This window comes from Lissotriton helveticus, chromosome 11 (assembly GCF_964261635.1).
Source record: "Lissotriton helveticus chromosome 11, aLisHel1.1, whole genome shotgun sequence".
Lineage (NCBI taxonomy): Eukaryota > Metazoa > Chordata > Amphibia > Caudata > Salamandridae > Lissotriton > Lissotriton helveticus.
The window spans coordinates 320313314-320336808 of record NC_136072.1 but is presented as its reverse complement, the minus strand read 5'-3'; the positions used below and the strand labels follow the sequence as shown (position 1 = coordinate 320336808).

General features: G+C 43.3%; 1 protein-coding gene across 1 annotated transcript in view; it reads right to left on the bottom strand.

Moving 5' to 3' along the window:
- The window catches only part of KIF1A (kinesin family member 1A), a 2072061-nt gene that overhangs the window by 1385217 nt on the left and 663349 nt on the right, over positions 1-23495 (bottom strand). The window contains exon 13 of the mRNA XM_078667093.1: positions 3917-4059. Coding sequence (XP_078523219.1) covers positions 3917-4059 — 143 coding nt within the window. The remainder of the gene's footprint in view (positions 1-3916; positions 4060-23495) is intronic.

Sequence of the window (23495 nt, the reverse complement as noted above, 5' to 3'; positions counted from 1 at the left end):
CCATTTAGACCACTCTAGAACAATTTCAGGTTCTTATGCTACAGAAAGAAAATTAAATGAGGATGGCTCTACTCTGATCTAAGCTTGTTCTAGTATATCAAACAATTGTATTGTAAAGTTTTGGTTCTCAAATTATTTTACGTGTATTTTTCAGTACACTAAAAATCATTCTTTCACATGAAATATGTTAGATAGAGGCCTGCGCGAAATTGTGTTACTTTATATTTGGGTTGATTTGCAAATACAGTTTATGGTACTTTTATATTTGTATCTGATGTCAAGGTTGGCAACAAGATGAGACAAACAGGTCAAAGAAAAAAGAATGGAGTTTAAAAGTAGGAAATTCTGTTTGCGTTTCATCTTTAATTATTAATGGTTTTTATTATAACTATTTATTCACAGCAGGGCGATGAATGTAGACCTGTGCCCTGTGTCCTGGGGCTTCTGGTGTTGGTGGTGTGGCAGGTCAATGACAAACAGTGGCAGTAGGTCAGAAAAGATCAGCTCCGGCTGTGAGAGCCCTGCGCTCTACTTGTGCGCCTCTGGGCGCGCTCCCTGTGACGTTGGCCGCATTGCACGGCCGACCAGCAGGGGGGGTGAATATAGTCCTGTGCCCCCTGTGCCCTCTGTCCTGGGGCTTCTGGTGTTGGTGGTGTGGCAGGTCAACGGCAAACGGTGGCAGTAGGTTAGAAAAGATCGGGTCCAAGTCAATTGATTTTGCATGGGCAAAACCTATTGGACTTGCCAATGCTTTTTCTTTTGAAGATTTCTCCCTGATGAGGTTGCAAATAAATGTTGCTGGTCCAGTTTGTGTTGCCTCATATTTAGATGCCAGTCTGTGCATGGTGGAGAAACCCCAGGAATACTGCACCCATCACTTCTTCATGTTACTGTATGTAAGACATGGCACATTTTAAATAGGAAAATCCTGCGAATGCGGCGCACACCCACCTGACCTAAGCCCTATGCTTACTTGGACATGCCAGGGTCCATTCAGTTTGCACGATTTGCAGTGTATCCTCCCCCGAATGGTAACGAAGAAAAAAAACCAGTGGGGGGGTTACAAAACATGATAAACATATTAGAGGGCGGAGGGCGGAGGGTGAGTAACAAAAAACGGCAAGCAGGAGTGGTTGAAAAACAAATAGAGGGCAAGGCGGGACACATGTGGGTGTGAAGGAGAAAGACTGACGAAACTTGCACTCTTAAGAGGGCTTTTCCAATAGCAACAAATGAGCCTGCAAAGGGCACTGGCCATAGGAAACAGTCCTTGGTCCAAACTCCACTGTAGGGACCAAAGACAACCCAGGAAGAAACCAGAGGCAAGGAGGAGGCGCTGACCAACAGGAAGCAAGGAAACAAAAGTGACCCCACTCCTCTTATGGATCACCTCAACTTACTACTACAAACTTATACGAAGACCACAATAAGAGGCAGACACACAATGATATATCCTGAGCTCGATAGGCTGAAAAGAGACAACAATTTTTTAGTCCATCAAATTCAATCCAAGAAAGTAGTAGATTTTTATATCTTCTTCATTTATTTCCAATTTGATCAGGAAAGAAACTTCAATCTTCACCCAGATAACAAAACAAAAAGCCGTTGCCAAATAAGAGGCACCCTTGTGCACAGACTCCCGAGACCCTGAGCAATATTCTGTGTTGCCATCCCCAACCTCATCCCCCCCAGCAATCGGCTCCCACCACTACATCCTACTCGGCAACCTCAACTTCCACATCGACAACCCCAACAACGCCAACTCCATCGCACTCTTGGAGAACCTGAACAACATCGTCCTCACCCAACTGGTCACTGAACCCACGCCAGACACACACTTGACCCCATTTTCACCTCCAACGACAGAATCAAATTCTGCCATACCACAGAACTCACCTGGACAGACCACACCATCATACACTTCACCATCAACAATGCCCAGCACACCATCACCACACATCAGATCTCCTCCTACTGCAGCTGGAGCAAGGTCACTGATACTCAGTGGGCAAAGACCCTCATCACCTCCCAACTGCAGGCCTCCATAGACCTCAACCAGACAATCCAGAACGTTGCCATCTGGATCACCAACAAAGTCACCCTATTGAAACCTACACAATCCAACAAGGGCCCCAAACATGCTAGTTAGTACACCAAAGAACTCTGGACCACCATGCGCAACTGCTACCAACTGGAGAAATGATGGCACACCAGCACAAACCCGTCAACAGAGCAGCTCACAAAACAGCACTCAGCAACTATCACTGGCACATCAAAAAAGCTCTAAAAGTATCTATTGCCACCCACATCGACTCTGCGGCCAACCACACAAAGGAACTCTTCAAAATAGTCAAAGCATTCTCAAACCTGATAACCACAGATAACACTATCCACCCCTCCAAAGAACTCTGCAACATCATAGCAAGATCACCAAAATCTACAACAATTTCAACATCCAATGCGCCACCCTCATCCTTGACGACCTGGACCAAGCAACGAACAACAGCCAAACCATCACCACCAAGTCACTGCTCAACGTCCTCACAACCTCAGCAATTATGTCTTCCATCCACTCCGGGACACCCACTGACCTCTTCCCCCACCACATCTACAACCTCGCAATAAACCCTACCGGCAGGCAACTCACCAGCATCCTCAACACTACCATCTCCACAGCAACCTTCCCAAACATATAGAAACACGCTGACATCAGACCCCTCCTAAAGAAAGCCTCCACTGACCCCAAAGACCTCAAAATGTATCGTCCGATCTTCCTGTTACCCTACCTAGCCAAAGTTCTTGAGAAAGCTATCAATCAGCAGCTCACCGAATTCCTGGGATAAAACCACCTACTGGATGCCTCTCAATCAGGATTCCATACAAATCACAGCACTGAGACTGCTCTAATTGCCGCCACTGATGACATCAGAAAACTCGTTGATTGTGGAGAAACTGTGGCCCTGATCCTCCTCGACCTTTTTGCGGCGTTCAACATAATCTCCCACAACACAATCATCAACAGATTCCACAACCAAGGCATACAGCAAGATGCCCTCAAGTCAATCGTCTCCTTCCTCACACGACGCACACAGAGCATCCGACTGCCTCCCTTCATTGCCGCAGACGTCATCAGATAACACTCAACAGATCCTCTTGCTCATGTGAGCACCCCTCCAATGCCAAAACCTACTTCGGCATTGCCATGACCAACGTAGTTTAATGAATATGAGACAACTGACTCCAACTCAATTACGACAAAACTGAAGTGCTGATCTTCGCAAAAAACACCCCTGCATGGGACCACAGCTGGTGGCCTGCGAAATTGGGTGGCGCAAGGGGCTTGTAAATAAGCCCCTGAACACTTACAGTGACTAGAGAAAGGATGGGAGGATTGTAAAGAAACCTAAGGTATGTTTACAAAGGTTAGTGATTATTACATTTCTAAAGACTGTTCGGATCCCGCTTCAAGATGTCCAAATAATAAATTAGTGTGGATGCTTAAAGGTATAAAGATGTTATCCCACTGCTACCGATGAGTACCTTCTTACTGGACCATCTAGACTTTACTAAACAAGCTAATCCATCTTAATTGTCATTCACCTAGTGGATGACGAATTTGCAATAACAATCTTCAGGTGTTGATTGGAAAATACCTCATATCTAAAAAATTGACTACTGAAAAAAGTCATGCCACACCCACCATAGAGCTTGACATATGTACATATTTAGGCTGATGCCTGGAAAAACACTCCTCTTCAGTGACAGCTGAAGAAAGAAAAGCTAATAGATTGCAATGGTAGAGTTAATTTCCAGTAGTTGATACACTGAGACCACTTTTTTCTCAAACCTTGTGCTTCAATTACAACTTATGATGTCAATTTTAAAAGGAGATTCACTGGGCTGGATGGATACTCACTGTCAATGATGTCGCCTAATCCCTGGGCACCAAGAAGATCTTTAAGACGCGCCACTTCATCCTTTAGCTCCCTGATCAAGCGGTTGTTGGGGTCTTCATTGATTACAGCATTGCACCTGATTTGTTTGGCACGATCAGCGTAACTGTGAAAAAGTGAAAGTAGAATGGAGGTGAGTGAAGCACTTCAATGCCAAAAAGCTAAATCTAAACCACTAAATGCATGCATCACAATTGGAATAAATGTGAGCATCAAACATGGACAGTGGAAGTAGGAGACATAGCCATCCACAGAACAAAATCTGAATTTAGAATTGAGTAGGTCAGACGCTTGGTGTTAGAATTAGAAAGGAAGCCTCACGCTTCACTTTATATGATTTTGTCGAAAGCTATAACACTACACGTGAAAAGGAACTTTTCCATTTTCTCTGCCAGGGAACGGAATAGTCTCCTAGCAATGCCTCTCATTACAGAAATGATATGCATTTGCAATGGCTTTCTTTTTGATCACTTTTTATTTCCTAATTTTCATATGGGAAATTGCAATGGTACCTTCTGGAAATGTGGTGCGCTTTCATTAAACCTAATTCTGCAGCACAGCACTATACTGACAGTATAACGCTTACTGTCAAGGATCTCAAATGCTTGTTTTCGCATGAAGGCATGTTTAAATCCAATTTAGATAATTCCATAGAAAAATGTATGCAAATAAATGAGTGGAAATATTTTCATTATTTATCAATAATAGTGAGATTCAATTGTAGATCGAACAGGGTCAAGCAACTGGAAAACTAAACAATAATAGTCTTAAGATTGTTTATCTTCCTGCTGGAGAGAGATAAGAGTTTTGTTTGTTGGCAGTTTTGAGTTTTGGCTTATCTAATGTAGCGCACAGGGTTAATATGCCTGCTGCAAAGAACGTGCACCATACAGATGGCGGAAATGTATTTAATGTTCCAAAGTTCTAATTAAAGCATTGGCAATGGTAAAGCTGGAACAGTAGTTTGCAGCTTAAATAATTGATCAATGCTGATTAAGCCCATATTTTATAGGGACCTCTGAAAAAAAGTTGTTTGTTTCTGTGAAATACACAAAACATTTAGAAACTTCATATTATTTAATGCAAAAAGATAACGTAACCATTGTCAATACTTCTCAATTTTTGCTTCTAAAATGTCAAGCGCCAACCAGAATTGGAATCAATAGCTAAAATGCAGGTTAGTTTGGTCAATCATGGCCCCTTTGCATATGAGAGATGACTGGTAGAAATTGCAATAGTATTATGGTAAAGCCACAGGACTGCAGACAGATGATTGCATTCTATCTTTACTTCTTTTCTGTATGGCATGGCCCTAAGAAAATTGTCTAGAAGTTAAAAACAAACATTATTATATTGCTTGTTAGAAAGTTTGTTTTAAAGGTGCAAACCTTAAAACATCTGCCAAACAGATTAAGCATAGTGAAGCACAGGTAGGAATTGTACAGGAAGGTAAAAAAGGCAAGTGGTCCTGTATGAGGGTCCTTAGGAATAACATGTGCTTACCTCAGAGGTCTACCAAGAGGCCTTCCTTTGTGTACCAAACTGCTCATGTATATCATTGAGGTAGAAACCCAATTTAAAGGATATTCAGGAAGAATTTGTGTCTTACACTAACAGTGATCTGTGACGTTTATATCAAATAAAATACATATCTGCTATATTACATTGAAAAAGGCTTTACAGTAACTAGGCCGGACTAGCTGTTCCAGGCATCAGGCATTTCCCAGGGCGACTGGAAGGGTAGGAGGGCGGTTTAGTTTGTGATGGTCGGTTTTGTAGAAGTGCAGGAGTTTTGAAAACTGCAAAGTTCTTTGTATATTCAGCAGGTTTCAGGCAACAATAAAACTACTAAGATAAGTCTGGTGATCAATGTACCTGCTGGAGAGAGATTGGAGGGGAGTTTTGTCTAATGGCTGTTTTGATTCATCTAAGGTAGTGCAGAGGGTTAATACACCTGCTGCAAAGAGCATGTACAATGCATATCAAAGAGCAATATTTTGTATGCCTAGCTCAGTGGAGAGTAGGACACGTTACAACACAAACTTTTACAACGCATGCCTTTACAACGCGGTTTTTACATTGCAACAGCCATTACAACGCATGATTTTACAACACATGCCATCATAACGGATTTTTAGAAACTACACTTACAATGCATTCCATTACAACGTATACCATTACAACACATAATACTTTTAGGGCAACAGTAGTGTAAGTGTTGGATAAAGTAGGGGTAAAAATTACTATTCCCACTCCAGTGAGTGCATCAGTAGGGTAAGTGTCGGATAGTGTAGGGGTAAAAACTACTATTTCTAATTAGTTAACTTATAATGCGTTGTAATGGCATGCGTTGTAGTGACATGCGTTGTAATGGCTGCAATGTAATGGCATGCGATGTAAAGACAGGTGAGTTATAACAACTGTGCTGTAAAGGTAGTGCGTTGTAATGACTGCATTGTAATGGTTGTTTCCCCTCAGTGGGTTACTGTTTTTTGTTCACTTCCCGAATGAACATATATTTTTGCCTTCTACTGTCAAAATCTCTCTTTTTTCTTTTAGTAGAAGAGTAGACAAAGCAGGACAACTCAAAAGGTATACTTTGCAGGAAACTTGAATACCTATGTACTAAACTATGTTTGAGCAGCTAGCTGGCTGACTTGAATATGAAGGAGCCCGTGTGGGTTTCCGTGAGTCAGATCAGATTCTCCTGAAGAGTCACTTTCTCTTCTGAGCCCTGCTTAACACATGTGTACAGGAAGAACCCTGTATGCATATCCTCAATGTTTGAGACAAAAAAAATACTGATTGATTTCTGAACAATGAGAGTAAAAGCGTTAAGGTAACATGTCGTTCCTGCTTATGTTTCGCATGCTTTACATAATCCTGCATTCCCTATGAGTGTTTGCTTTTTCCAGAATGTTGTTACTTTTTATAGGCAGTGCATAATTTTAATTGAGTCACATTCAGGTGTTTATAATGGGGCAGATTTGGGTTGTAGCTAAAGACAGTGCAAGTTTCACTCAGTGGGGCAGAAGGGTGTTCGGGCAGGATAGGATGTGGGGCTATGGCAAGAGCTACCGAATTTGCTGCAAAATGGGCCCCTATTTTGACTCATTGGCAATGCGTCAAAATCTTGAGCCCCCCAAGGAAGGCATAACTAGAAGAAATATCTTTTTTTCTCCTTGTTTTTCATTTTTTAAAGTGTGCTCTTTTTTGCAGCACACATAGAAAGAGGAAAAAGCCTTTCAAGATTGTTTTTGTACAGGAAGGTGCCCCTTCCTGCACAAAAATTATCCTGCATGCAACGGAGGAACCCTTGCACAATGGGGCAAGTGTGCCTGCGTTGATGCTAGGCTGCCGAAATGGTGCCAGCACAGGGGGAAAAAACAGGAATGAACCATATTTTATAAATACTATGCATTCTTGCCCTTTCCCTATGATACAGGGCAATGCAGCAAAGTAACTTGCTGCGCTGCTCTGCACCACCATTCCCATAAATATGCCTTTAAGCTCACAAACTTAATTGTCTCTCTGCTTCAAGCACAAGCACTTTTGGCATGTGCTGCCTGCTTTCGGGCCACTGCAATTATACAGCAATGGAGGACAAAGTTATGTTGCAGTGTTAACTAAATTATGCAGCAAAAAAGACTAGAGTGTTATGTAGTACATTTTCTGATACTTTATTATTTAGACATTTTTACACATACTAACAGCCTCTGCAAAGCTTTCTCCTCCTCAATACCAGTGTAACATGCAAATGCAGCAGTGAGAAAGGTGGCCAGTCAATCTTTGCACACTGCCCTCCACTTCACAGCAACACAAGTTACGTTGTTTAGTAACTGTTGATCTGTTTGATCTACAAACAATTTTTTTGTTCAAACCATCAGATTATGCCGCTGATGTATCATGTGGCAAATACGGCAGAGCTATAATTATGTGCAAAACATCTTCAAACTAGGATATTTTACCATTCATGTTTGAACTTATCTCATGCTCTCTCTGTTGGGTGGTATTTCTGGACACCTCACGTGCTCGCGGTGAGACAAAGAATGAATGTGTCTAATAGTTATTGAAGAGGATAGTAGTTTGAAGGGGAGAAAATAACTGATTTATATAATCCGAGGACCACTACCTTTTCTGACCATACCAATGTTTGAGTCTCATAATTTCAGAATTTATACATTTGTAATCTGATTAGTAATTACACTAACTTCTAATATCATATTTTTATCTCAGTCATCTGATACTACTAAAAGAGTCTGCAAAACCAACAGGTCTAGGTTCTTTCAGGTGTATATATTAACTTTTGAGTGCTATGTCTAAATGCAACAACAGGAAACTAGGATGCATCTAATGCTGGCCTTGCGCATGCTGCATGAAGCACATAAAAAACATAGGACTACAACTTTGCATTGTTCGAGTGTCACAGAATGACGTAATCAACAGTGCTCCCAACACAGAAAACACTGACAGTGACGTACAAGGATTAATTAAATGTAACTATTATGCACACACCACCTCAGCTAACTAAAATGCTTTATGCCAGAACTTATCAACTGATTATGTTCCATGTCTGGTTTACCAACTGCTATAAGATGTGTACTGCAGTAAGACATCTAGGGGGTTGACTTGGCCATTCAAGTAGTCCCGACTTTATTAGAATGTGCAGGAATGGGCCGCAGAGCTGAATTGTTAGAACAGTGGTCTTTAAACCAGATTTACTGGTGTCTTGCAGTTTATTTGTCCCTGAACTTAGTTATGGAACAATATAAAATTGAGCAGTTCCCATTCTGTAGATACCAGTGCAAAATGTGAAGTATTTTCTAGCGAATTCATGTTAACTTTTATTTAACATTCCCTACTTTAATTGAAAGAATTCTCAGATCGTGCTGTTGCAGACACTCACCAGAAACCAGAGATGGGTTTTTCTGTTCTCAAACTAGAAAGTCGGGTCATCATCAAACCACGGCACTGCAAGGCAGAGAGGGATCAGGTTCACTGCTAGATTGGGCGCAAAGCACAGTTGTCACAGAATCTTGGAAGTAGGGGTGCTTCCTAAATCTCTTCCGCCTGCCACATAAGTTGCTGCTAATCCAGAAGCTTTGCAGTATCCAACTTTCTTCAATTCAACGTCAAGTTTTAAAGAGGTAAAGAGCCTCAGCCAGGTACTTAGACTATCCAATGTATTCCCTCACATTTATTGGGACCTGCTCATTGATACAAACAATGTAGCATTTAAATCCCCATTATTCCATTGCATTAATGCATGTAAAAATATGTTTCAAGTAAATGCCTTAAGTGTGGGCTGACACATTTTCATTTACACCTTAGTTTTCATTGTCAAACTGCAAATATTCAATATAGTGTTTACCGTGGTATTAAAAATGACATGGACTCTTTCTTAAATTGTGTTGTGGAAAATCCCAATTCATAATGACAGCCAGCATACATCATGAGTTTTCGTACAGTGCTTATTTTAAAATGTATGTAATTTCACAATTATTCATGTAGATGCTTCAGTGTCTGTAGAAGAAAAATTGCTCCAGCCACATCTGGCGAAACACACAAGTCCCCAGGCTCCAGATCGGAAGGACCAATGGCAAGTGAAAATCAGGGTTTTGAAAGGCAAACAAGTGAAAGTGGCAGAATGCCAGAGAAGAGTTGATTCTGAAGAAGTATTGTTAGATGGTTGTGGCACTAACAACAGTCACATATTCCTCCAAGGAAATGTGGTGGAAAGTGTGGATCAAATTGATCACCCAGCCTGCTGGTCTTGGAAAAACTTGAAATGAAACGTAACGAGTATTCATGGCTCTTTTTTCCAATAGCAAGCTTGGATGTAGAGTGTGCAGGAAGGTAAATCTTAAAACAGTAACAAGTCAAGGTGTGCATTGTTCCCTGTAATGGGTAGATTGCTTGATCATCCCATATGTCCCTTGTAAAGACAAGCAGCAAATTTCTCTGCAGAAAAAAATATTTAGTCATATGAGTAGCCCCTGTCATCTTAAAGCACTAGCTATTTTAAAACAGAGAGCCAGTGAAAGTATTCCACAGTACAATTTGAAAATGCAAATGAAAGTACAGGAAGAGACATGCCGAGTATTCAGAACTGCATACAAAATAGACAAACATGAGCGCCCTTTTTCTGATATGTGGTTGGATATTGATGTTCAAGAGATGAATGGTGCAGACTTGGGCAGTCTTGCATTCAGATCACAGCTGTGCTGACATAATAGACCATAGTGCTGCTACAATGAAGTCAAGGCTGATTCATTGTATCTTGTAGAATGAATCAAAAATAAGCCTCAAGATAGATGAATCTACCACAGTTAGTAAATTGACCACACAAATTATCTGTGTAAGAGCATGTATTGATAAACACAATGAGCCACTGACCTTTTTCTTAGACCTTGTTGAGCTGCCAAGCATAGCAGCAGATATAATCTTAGATACCTTACTTGCATGCTTACAGAGATACGGTTTTACTGATGAGTATTTAAAAAGGCATTTGGTTCAGCTTTTAACAGATGGTGCTTCCAACACAATAGGTAGGAAATCCGGTGTGGCAACTCTTCTGAAACTGAAATATCTACAGTTGAGTGTATGGCACTGTGCTAATCACAAGCTGGAGCTTGCTGTGGGTGATGTTTGTAAAGAAGTCATAGGCAGTAATCAGCTCAAAGTTTTTTTTATAAACTATGTACCACCTACCATGCCTCTCCGAAAAATCAGAGAGAGCTTGGGGAATATGCTTTGGAGGTAGAAGTAAGACTTCTGACAATTGGAAAGGTGCTAAATATACTTTGGGTGTCCTCAAGTGAAAGATCTGTGTCCTAGTCTTGGGACACCCCCGCGCCGCACGGCCACCAGCTGCTGCGTGTGCCCCCTTCCTTGTGCCTCGCTGCCCGACTGCCGGCTCGTGACCACGCCCCCTCCTTCGAGCGGCGTGGTCGGTGTTCAGCGCTCCTCTCCCTGTGCCCCCGGGGCACTGTGCAGACTCGTTCTAGTACTCTTCTGTGCTCATAATTGTTTGTCCGCCGTATTGCCTGTTGACCTGTTTATTTGTGTTTTTTGTGATCTTTGCTGTTGTACCGCCGTATCTACTGTCTTTTTTCCCGCCTGTTGACGCCCTCCCCGCTCCCCGCTTCCCGCCTCCACCGCAGACCCCGCCCCTTTTTTCCTTCTGTTCCCTCCCCGCTCCCGCCTCCCAGCTGCTCCGCCCACCCGCGCACTTGGCCTTATATGGCGACCGTGCGACGCAGGTGAGTGTGTCCTAGTCTTGGGACACCCCCGCGCCGCACGGCCACCAGCTGCTGCGTGTGCCCCCTTCCTTGTGCCTCGCTGCCCGACTGCCGGCTCGTGACCACGCCCCCTCCTTCGAGCGGCGTGGTCGGTGTTCAGCGCTCCTCTCCCTGTGCCCCCGGGGCACTGTGCAGACTCGTTCTAGTACTCTTCTGTGCTCATAATTGTTTGTCCGCCGTATTGCCTGTTGACCTGTTGATTTGTGTTTTTTGTGATCTTTGCTGTTGTACCGCCGTATCTACTGTCTTTTTTCCCGCCTGTTGACGCCCTCCCCGCTCCCCGCTTCCTGCCTCCACCGCAGACCCCGCCCCTTTTTTCCTTCTGTTCCCTCCCCGCTCCCGCCTCCCAGCTGCTCCGCCCACCCGCGCACTTGGCCTTATATGGCGACCGTGCGAACGCGCAGCGGTCACGCGCAGCGGTCACGCGCAGCGGGCGCGCCGTTTGTGCGCCGAAGGCGCGCCAAAGGTAAGCCCGTCTGCGCCCGTCCGCGACCGGATCGCGACCAGCGCCAGGACCCCTGGCCCACGAAAACCCCGACCGACCCGCCTGACGTACTCCGCCGCCACCCTCATCGCACTCAACACCGGCCGACTCCCAGATTGCCACCAAGCCACCCCACGACGCACCCACGGACCTTTCAGCTGCCACGCCTGCAAGTTCTCCTGCATCCGGACCTGCCTCACACCAGCACCCGCCAAGTCGAACCCCAGCAGCACCCACCTCAAGTGCATCCTGCTCAACACCCGCTCCGTCCACAGACACGCCATCGAACTCTGGAACCTCCTAGACGCCACAGCCCCTGACGTTGCCTTCCTCACGGAGACCTGGATGAACGCCTCCTCAGCGCCCGACATCGCCATCGCCATCCCAGAGGGCTACAAGATCATCCGGAGGGACCGCAACGCCAACCAGATGGGAGGAGGCATCGCCATCATCCACAGGAACACCATCCGTCTCACGACCAACACCGACAACACCCTGACCCGCGCCGAACACCTGCATTTCCAGATCCACACCAACCCGAACACCACCCTTAGAGGCACCCTGATCTACCGACCTCCGGGACCACGCACACAATTCAGCGAGGACATCGCCGACTTCGTCAGCCCGCATGCCCTCCCCTCCGCTGACTACATCCTCCTGGGGGACCTCAACTTCCATCTGGAGAACAACAACGACCGCAACACCAGCACCCTGTTCGACAACCTCGCCAATCTTGGACTCAAGCAGCTGGTGACCACCCCCACCCACCTCGCCGGACACACACTCGACGCCGTCTTCTCATCCAGCAAAGACGTCGCCTTCAGCCACGCCACAGAACTCCACTGGACGGACCACAGCTGCGTCCACTTCACCTTCAAGAGAACGACGACCCACCACCACCACCAGCAACAGGCAGCCCGCAGAAGCTGGAACAAGATCACAGCAGACCAGCTCGCCACCTCCCTGAGCCAGCACCCTCCTGCCAGCTCAGCGAACCCCAGCCAGGCCGCCGACAACCTCATGAAGTGGATCAGCATCTGCGCGGACGAGCTCGCCCCGCTGAGGACCCCGCCCAGCAGACCCGGCAGCAAGAAAGCCCCGTGGTTCTCCGACGAACTCAAGAGCTCCAAGAAGAACTGCCGAGCCCTCGAGAAAGTCTGGAGAAGGGAACCTACACCGGACAACAGGACCACCCTCAAACTGGCCACTCGGAAGCACCACCAGCTGATCCGCGCCGCCAAGAAAACTGCATTCAAGGACCGGCTGGACAACAACGCACACAACAGCAAGGAACTCTTCAACATCGTGAAAGAGCTATCCAACCCCAGCGCAGGAAACAACGACATCACCCCATCGCAAGACCTCTGCGACTCCCTCGCTTCTTACTTCCACAACAAGATCGCGGACATACACAACAGCTTCAACAAACAACCAACGCACACCATGACCGAACAACCACCCCCCACCACCACCCTCCACGCCTGGACCCCGATCAGCACCGAAGACACCATCCGCACGATGAACTCCATCCACTCCGGATCACCGACCGACCCCTGCCCTCACCACGTCTTCAACAAGGCCGACGCTGTCATCGCACCCCACCTGCGAGACATCATCAACACATCCTTCGACACCGCCACCTTCCCTGAGAGCTGGAAGCACGCCGAACTCAGCGCTCTACTCAAGAAACCAACAGCGGACCCCACCGAACTCAAGAACTACCGCCCCATCTCGCTCCTCCCGTTTCCAGCCAAAGTCATCGAGAAGACCGTCAACAAGCAGATGGCCGCCTTCCTCGAGACGAATGGATCCCTCGACCCCTCACAGTCCGGCTTCCGAGCCAATCACAGCACCGAGGCCGCCCTCATCGCCGCCACCGATGACATCCGAGCCCTGATGGACAACGGAGAAACAGCGGCCCTCATCCTCCTAGACCTCTCCGCGGCATTCGACACTGTCTGCCACCGCACCCTAGTACAGCGCCTCAGCAACGTCGGAATCCAGGACAAGGCGCTGGAATGGATCATCTCCTTCCTCGACGGAAGAACACAGAGAGTCCGCCTACCACCGTACAAGTCAGAGGCCTCCGAAGTCATCTGCGGCGTCCCTCAAGGATCCTCTCTGAGCCCCACCCTCTTCAACGTCTACATGAGCCCCCTCGCGGCCATCGCACGCCAACACAACCTCAGCATAATCTCCTACGCCGACGACACCCAGCTGATCCTCTCCCTGACCAACGACCCCGCCACCGCCAGAGCCAACCTACACGAAGGGATGAAAGAGGTAGCCGAGTGGATGACGACCCGCCGCCTGAAACTGAACTCGGACAAGACGGAGGTCCTCATCCTGGGCTCTTCACCCTCCGCCTGGGATGACTCCTGGTGGCCTCCCGCCCTGGGCACCGCACCCAAACCGACAAACCATGCACGCAACCTGGGCTTCATCCTGGACTCCTCCCTCTCCATGACCAGGCAAGTCAACAACGTCTCCTCGGCGTGCTTCAACATCCTACGCATGCTACGGAAGATCTTCTGGTGGATCCCCACCGAGACCAGGAAGACCGTCACCCAGGCCCTCGTCACTAGCCGACTGGACTACGGCAACGCCCTCTACGCCGGTACCACCGCCAAGCTCCAGAAGAGACTCCAGCGGATCCAGAACGCCTCAGCCAGACTCATCCTCGACATCCCACGACACAGCCACATCTCCGGACATCTGAGAGACCTTCACTGGCTCCCCGTCAACAAAAGAATCACCTTCCGCCTCCTCACCCACGCACACAAAGCCCTACACGACCAAGGCCCGAGCTACCTCAACAGCCGGATCAACTTCTACGCTCCCAAACGCCACCTCCGTTCAGCCAACCACGCCCTCGCCGCCGTCCCCCGCATCCGAAGAGCAACTACAGGAGGAAGGTCCTTCTCCTACCTGGCCGCCATGACCTGGAACTCCCTCCCGACCGACCTGCGCCTGACCCAAGACCACCTCTCCTTCAGGAAGAAGCTGAAGACCTGGCTGTTCGAGCAGTAGCGGCACCCCCCCCCTTCCCTAAGCGCCTTGAGACCCTACGGGTATGTAGCGCGCTCTATAAGTGTCATTGATTGATTGATTGATTGAGAGCTGTTTGGAATAACTACAAAGCACTTAGTAAACATTTCATGGACTGTTCCAAAGACTCAACGAGGAGTGGCATTGAGCAGAAGAAATATGCTGGTTTAAACCATTTATTACCTCCCTGGTGTTTGCTGAAAATATGGGCATATTATATGATGCTCTCAAAGAATTGCCTGACCTATCCAAAAGGCTGCTGCGGCATGATATGACCATATAGAAGGCTAATTGTTCAATACAGATGCAGATTTTAGACTTTGAATCAATGGCTGATTTACGTGGGTCCTTTGCTACAACGGCATTAAATGCTGCTGAACGGATGCAGTTTGCTGGTGTAGGACTGCAACAGAACAAAGGCTGTGTTAGCATCAATAGGGCAGAGTTATTTAGGAGCTTAGCAAATAACCTGCGAAAAAGGATGACAATGAATAATGCATCAAATGTTTCTAGATGCATAACCACCAACAATGACGAAATAGAATACAAAGAGTTGGTACATAGAATGAAACTCCTAAAACCAGTTTATTGGCCAGATCCAGTAGACATCTTATATGGTGAGGGAGAATTACAAAACCTTTGTAGCAGGTTGCATGTATTTGATACCAGGCAGTAAATCATTGGTTTCAGAGAGTACAAACAAAATAGAAATTGCATCCCTGAAAGCCTGAAACCAATAGTGTACATTATAGACACCTTATGTACCTCCACTGCTGAATATGAACGGGGCTTTAGTGTAATGAATGATGTACTCACACCACTGTGGAACAGAATATCAATCAATCGTCTGTCTTCTATAGTGTTCATAAAAATTGTGAGCCCTCCTGTCATAGAATTTAAACCTGAATTTTATATTCAGAAATGGTTAGAAAAAGGGAGGAGAAGTGCAGATGAATTAAACTGCATGGCTTGGAGACAAATCACGTATGATTCCACTTATAAGCGTTTTTGGAACTATCTGTGATTGGAAACATGTCCCACATTGTAAATATATTAAATGTAAACAACTTATATATTAAACCTCAAATAAACATGTTTATCCATTGTTTGAATTAAATAGCGTTATGAGCTGTAACTGGTGAGTGAAATGCCAAATGTACTGAAAATTGGCATGTTTTGCTAGCCACACCTCTGACTCTGCCACCTGATCCAAACCTCGGTTCATTCCCCCCCGATTCTCTGCCCTTGGTTCCCCTATTTTTTTTTCCCCACTTCGACCACTGACTGAAACGTTCATTGCAGGGGAGGGGTGGGGCGGCAGCTTGAAGGTGTACAGAAATGCTTGAAGCATGCCGGCCTGTTTGGCGGCCGAGGCGATGTCTCAGTCCTCCGGAGTCACCACGATTCACAGGGCTGCCAAAGCTGGAACCAATCCGCCACCGCCTGTCCCCGGCCATAAAAGCTCAGGTCCGAGCAGCTGGGTTGTACATGTAGGTCACAACAGCCCCACAGGCTCACTCCGTCACCTGGGCTACTGGATTTCTCCTGATGTCGAGGTTACATCCCTGCGGCGATTATTGTTGATAATGCCAGGCCCGGTTCTTTTTTTTTTTTAGAACAAATATATTAAAAATTAGGATTTATTTGTCGTAAAGCGCATTTTGAACTTATTAAATGATCCTATCAAGCCTTATGTTACTGTATACATCGACGTTTTGCATTCTGTAAAAAACATCCTTCTTTGTGATACCTTTGAGGTTCTGGTATAGCTGAAAATCCTCTGATTAGGTGTACATTCCATTCTAAAGGCTCTTATGATCTTATAAATCAGGTCAATTAATACATTAGACACATTTTCTGGTGGTAGGGGAAAGTGCATGATTGTACATTACTTTTAGTGGAGAGGAAAACTAGGAACCATTTGAGGATAAACTCCTCGGTAGTCATATGGCATTTTTCCCATATTTCAAGCTGAATATCCACAGTTGAATCGGGCGTCTAGTTATTCCCCTGAGGATCATTGTTGCTTCATAACTGGACTTGGTCAATATGTAAATGAAATATCAAATAACATTTTAGAGTTACATGTAAAGCATATTAGGCTTTACAATAAAGACTGACAAGTATTACAATGGAAGCCAAGAAGGCTTAAAGAATAATTAAAGGTATTGCAGAAAGCAAGTGGCAAGAAGTGAGTCAGTAAGTTGTTTTTCATATAAAAAAATCATGAAACTCAGAATAAAGTGTGATTTATATAATAGCAGAACCGAGTATAATTCAGCTCAAGTGAATAAGCCATAAATCAGAGGTAAGGCTGACAGATGGTCATTTTCTAAAGCTCAGGGTAAATTGAGCCCAACACTTTGTGTAAGGCTCATTTTATAGGGTGAAATACAATAAGATTCACACATTTTGTGTGATTGTGCAAAGTTCTGAAAATCTCACCCAATCATGTTAAAGATAGAACAATACAGTTCAAAAAAACATTGGATAGCACTATCCCACATATTCATATAATATAGTTCCTATCCCGGTGCTCCAGTAACACCGCAATTGTTTATTAATTTTAATATTATTCCTAAATAATTATTTTAATCAGTGTGACATTAACCTTTAGAAATGGGATGAAAGCGATATAACAGTATTGGGTGGGGAAGTGTATTAATACTCAGGTATTGATTTTAACAACTGAGAATTGATTATTAGGCATTATAATATATTTAAAATTAATAGTAATCTTAAATAAATATTTGAAATACTGTAACACTAACCTTTAGGTATGGAATGCAAGGGATATAGGGGCATTGGGTGGGAACGTGTATTCATTTTAATAGCTGAAGATTAATTATTAAAAGCTAATGAATACATTCAAAATGTTGACTGGTTTAATATGTATTGAACCTGATATATTTTTAAACACAACTAAATATTTAATACATTTGTTGCAAATAAACAAACATTGGTTAGGAGCAAATTGTGGGAGACAAATAATTACACAACATATATCATTTTGGAAATTTATTAAAAAACAGTACAACAATATTTTAAAAATCAGTAATGAATATAACATATTGTCTAGAAATAGAACTACATTTGATTGCAATGCATACCATATTTGAAAAATATTTTAAAAGTAATTTCCCACACTTTTCTATTGCCTTCAATGAAAAACATTGTCCTTTTTTTCTTTTTACTATTAGGCCCCACGTACGGGGTTGTACATCCGTTTCTACAGTAAGTGGAGCATCACAGTCAAGATTGCAAACATGGAAGAGCTGCGTTCAGGTGAGAACGATTTAATTTACATTTTGTAAGTATATAAGTGACTAGTTTTATTGTAGGGAGAGAAGGAGAGGTAGTTAGATTGTAGCAAGTAAAAAAAAAATGTGTGTGTTTACCATATTTGTATTCCCATGCAGGTCGTATTTGCATGCCCATGTTGATACGGTTGCTTTTTTTCACAGTAGGTTAGAAAACGTTGTATAAAAAATGACTTTTTAAAACCAATTTTTAACAAAAGTAACATTTTATTAGTTTTTTTGCAATGTGTTTATTTCATTGTGTGCTGATTTCTCAGGACAAATACCACATTGCTGCTAGGGGGAATCGGATACATTGTTGTGGATTTGTTTCGAGAATTCTTATGGATTTAGCTATGTTTAAACAGACTTTTTCTTTCAGATTTCTGCTTTTGAAAGTGCACGTTTATTAAGTGCAGAGAACGCAACTGGGATTTTTCAACACATTTTCGTTTTGGAGAATGAATTTTTTTCTGGTAATTTTTTTTTCCTAGCTGTTGTGCTTCTTGAGATTTGGTTTTTGGGGGTTGAATTTTTAACAAACAAACATTTTGCATTTAAACAAATGGCTTGTGGGAAATGGTTTTAATTTACAAGCCATATTTTTAGGGATATGTTTTTTTATTGGATGTTGCTTTCCCTGTTGGAGTAAAGGAGACTCTTGGTGACAGGTGGTTTGACGAAGTCAGCATGGGTTGAAAAAAGAAGATAGGAACCCCAAAATTCCTTAAAATGTTTTTTGTTTTTTAAATTTCAAAAATGCCAATTGAATTGTATTGTTTTTCCAAACTGGCCAGTAATTTCGGCAGATATTTGTAAGGGGGAGAAATGAAATATGTTCAGAAGACTCTCTAGGTAGTCTGACGTCAAGAAAATTGTTGCCTTTTTTCCAATCGTTTTTTGGACATCTCTTTACTTTTTTTTTTTAAACACATGAGTTCCGACTACCAGTGATTGCACAACTTGCATTTCTTGAAAACGCTGTTCCTTTTTCAAAAGTTCCCAAAAATTATGGAGGTTTGGGTGATGCTTACCAATAGATTTATTGAAGGAATTGTGCCATCCTTCAATGGCATTGTTAATCTTTGCACCAGCCTCTAACCAGGTCGCATAACTGTTTCACCATTTAATGGGTAACTTTGGCTTCTCCATGCGACCCAATCTGCTTAGACAGCCAATCCATGTGTCTTCGAAATAATTTACTAGGGAGGCCAAATTGTCTTCATTTTGGAAAAAAAACTCTTGATTCTGTAATTGAAGTGTACAACTCATCTACACTGTTAAGTCGTACAAAGCATAATGCAGTTAGTTTTCCTAACTCGTACTGTAGTTTACTGCTTGACACGTAATCCTGAAATAATGATTTTTAACATTTTGTGCTAATACGCCTGTGAAAAGTAAAAACAAATTCTGAATTTGTGTTTTTGGTGATTGTATTAATAATTGCCTGTTCAAAATCAACTATCACTTTTTCTAGGACTTGTATTCACTGTTTTGGATTTTATCACTGTTAAAAAATGTGTGTAGCTTAAGTAAGGATTGCTTGTCAGGGAGTAAGCTATACACTAATGGAACAGTTGTGTTATTTATGTTAGCATGGATAGTGGCTATTAGGGCAAATGGATAGGGTGTGGATTTAAATGTCTCATTCATCATCCAAATTTCACTATTCTCAAGAGTTACCAGGTTATGGGTTGTGCTAAATATTAGTACTCTTTTCTGAGGGTTTTTGTTAGCATGCAATAGGAAAAGGTTCATAAGAGTAAGGAACAGTTAGTTCAGGGGGAATGTTAATGTCTCTATAGGTTTGGGGAGTTACACACTGGGGATTACTTGCCAGTTTTTGTCTCTCGACCATTCTTCTAAGGTTGGGTATGATAGACATGCTACGAGCAACGTGTATGGGAATGGTTTGGGCTATCTCCCTCAAAACTGAGCCACAGGGCTCACTGGAGGTGCCTGCAAGTAGTTTAATTTGTTGCACGTTTTCATGTATTTCAATTTCCATAGCAGAGGCAGAGTGGTTATGCCCAGCTGTCTTAACAATTGTGTATTCCAGAGTAACCACTCTGCCTGTGCAATGGGATGAAAAATACTCCACGAACCTCCAGTGACTCCTGGGCTCAGTCAACCTCTCTTTACAATAGAGATAGCCACCATACTTTGATAGTCTGTTGCTTCTTCTTGACTTAACAAAAGTAACATGGCAAGCTGATGCCATTGCTGTTAGGTCTGTTAAAATAGAGAAATAGAAAAATGTATCAGTATATGTTTTTATTGCTTTTATGCATTTATGGCTTTTGTTTTTTGCCTGGTAAGAGAAAGAAAAGACAAATTGTTTATTTCGGTTCTCTATGGAGGAAGAACAATTTTTAAATGCCCTGTTGAATTTAGAAATCTTATTGTTCGTTATCTCTTTTGGCTGTAAAAAAGTGTTTGCTTTAGGTTAATAGATATTTAATGTGTAGTTTATTACCTGAGGATTTCTGTCTTGTGGCTTGCTGAAGGAAGGGAGTGGTACTTGGTTTATTGACTTGGTAGTGGTGTTTGGTAGTGGTCTTTTTGAAGGTAATGGTAATTTCAAGTACTGTTTGTTTCTGTTTAAAATGACAAAAATGCAATTTAAAATGTATTATTGTGTTTGAAAACATATGGTGACTTTATTTTTATTCTCTCTGTATTTTTTCTATACTTATGTGGACACTTGTGATTCTTCTGTAAAATCTGTTCTTCTATATGAAGACCATCCTTTGTTTTTTTGATCGGTATATCTGTTTAAATAATAAAAAATAACTGCTATATACTGTATTATTTTAGTATTTATTTTAAAACTGTGGTCACTGTCCAGCAACTGCCTGGAGGTGAGTACTCCAGCAGAGTTAGAATAGTACTTATGTCTCCCAGTCACTATCCAGTACTTGCCCTAAGGTAAGTACCCAGCAGAATTAGAATAGGTGTTTTGCCCACCAATCACTGTCCAGCCCCTGCCCTGAGGTAAGTGCCTGGCAGGGTTAGAATAGTAATTTTGCCCCAGTTACTATCTAGAACCTGCCCGGAGGAAAGTTCAGGTGGAGTTGGTATAGTAATTTCCCCCCAGTCGTCATCCAGCATCTACCCTAAGGTAGGTACCCAGCAGAGTTAGAATAATAGTTTTACCTTCAGTCACTGTCCAGCACCTGGGGTAAGTACCCAGTGTAGTTAGAATGGTAATTTTGCCCCCCCCCCCATCACAACTCAGCACCTGCCCTGAGGTAAGTACCTGGCAGAGTTAGAATAGTAATTTTGCTTTTGTCACTGTTCAACACCTTCTTGTAGGTAAGTGCCCAGCAGAATTAGATTAACAATTTTGCCCTCAGTCAGTGTCCAGCGCCTACCCTGAGAAAGTACAGAGCAGAGGTAGAATAGTAATTTTGTCCCCTGACACTGTCCAGCACCGGCCCTGAGGTATGCCCCAGTCAGAGTTACATTAGGTATTTTGATCCTCAAATAGGCTAAATAATGTTAACAAAAGAATACCATTATAATAATTAGCCTTATAATAATTTTGTGGGTTTTTTACCTTCTGGAGTTGTAGAATAGGTAATGGAACTTGAATAGTCCACAGTAGAAATTATTTTCCAAGTCTGCAAAATTTAATTTATTTTTATGTATTTGATTTATTGTTAGTGTTAGTGTTAATTAAGAACTGTATACCTACTTGAGTAGCTATATGGCACTCTTTCCATCTGGCTGTTGCTCTCTGTCTTCTGCTCCTAAAGGTGTGTGCGTTCATAAGCAATGTCAGTGTACCACTCACCACAAAATAGTGTGCGACTGATTTTATATATTTCTTGTGTGGTATTCTATGATTCAAACAAAATATACTTTGGGCTGCAGTTTTTAGACAATCGCTTGATTCTGAAAGAATGTATATTTAATTTGTTCGGTTAAAAAATTGTGTTTATTTGCGTTCCTCATATAGAACATCAGCCATTTTAATTTGGGACAACATGTAATGTATAGTAAAAAATAAAGGAAGGACTACTTTGGAAACTGGATACCTGGAAACCCGTTTATCTAAATAAGATGTGCACTTGGCTACAATTTTGTGTTATTGTTGAGTTTTGAAATATATTGCTGGTAATATTATTGTGCTGCTTAAATGTATTTTATTGTAGTACAAAAAAAAAATATGAGCATTTTTGAGTGAAAGTAAATTTCTACTATATTCGAGTATATGAGTTGCAACGGTATGCGTGGTAATGGTATGCGTGATAATCGTACTTGCAATGTATCTCTATGTATTGCGTGGTATTGACATACGTGGTAAAGACATGCTTTGTAGTGGGAGGGTCGTTGTAGCACTTGCTTTCTAAACGCATGCATGATTAAGGCATTTGTTGTTCCATCATATAACCTCACTGTACACTAAATGAAAGGTGAAGAAAAGCCAAAGAGAGGACTGCATGTGTGGGAAAGATGGTAACAGAGAGCAAAAACTATTTTGAAATTAAGGTCTACATTATGAATGTGAAAATCAATGCGGCTTCACAACAGAACCTGTCAAATTTAATATGTGTTAACTACACTGTGTTAATTCAAATATGTGTTTAAATTAAAACTGCTATACCAACCCCACCTTTGATAATTGTTTTAATCATCAGAATAGCATGCCATACTTTACATTACATTATTTTCTCTGACCTCAGCTTCTTACATCTGGCTTCTTCCAACTCCTTCATCTTATCAAAGAACTTAGGGCATTATTACTAATTTGGCAGTGGTGAAGCAGAACCGCCTTGCGCCGCCAAACCCATGTTTGAATTGCCCACCAGATTTGGAGTTTTCTCCTTGTGGTAGGCAGTTCTTTGGGGTTTCCAGGGCAGTGCCTGTGAAGTAGGAACTACACTGGGAATATCAAGTCAGTACCTGCCTGGCATGAACTGCTGCAGTCCATGCTGTGCAGGTACTGGTGTTCATGCACACAGGACGGGCAGATGTTGTGCCTCCTGTGTGCATCCACATGGTGCAGAGGCAAACGGGGGCCCTCTAAGGCATCCTCTGTTTTGTTGCCGCCACACATTTCATGGCGGTCACACAGCCATGGAAAGTGTGGTGGTGAGGAAACTCATAATATGCTTGGCGGGGTGGCAGCGGCCCCACCAAGCATATTGCATCCTCAATACCACCACCACACTACTGCCAGGGATCTCAGAGATCCCTGGCAGTTGCAGCGGCCCCAGGGCGGCCACACCGCGCTGGTCGTAATGCCACCACCGCCCCGGCGAGTCTGACTGTCCGTGGACTACCAGACTCATAATAAATCTCTTAAGCGATTATTACAGAATCGCTATTAAAGTAAATGCAATGTATGTAGGAATCGCTAAAATATTAGCGATTCCTTAACATTCCTTAATAAAGAATAGGTAAT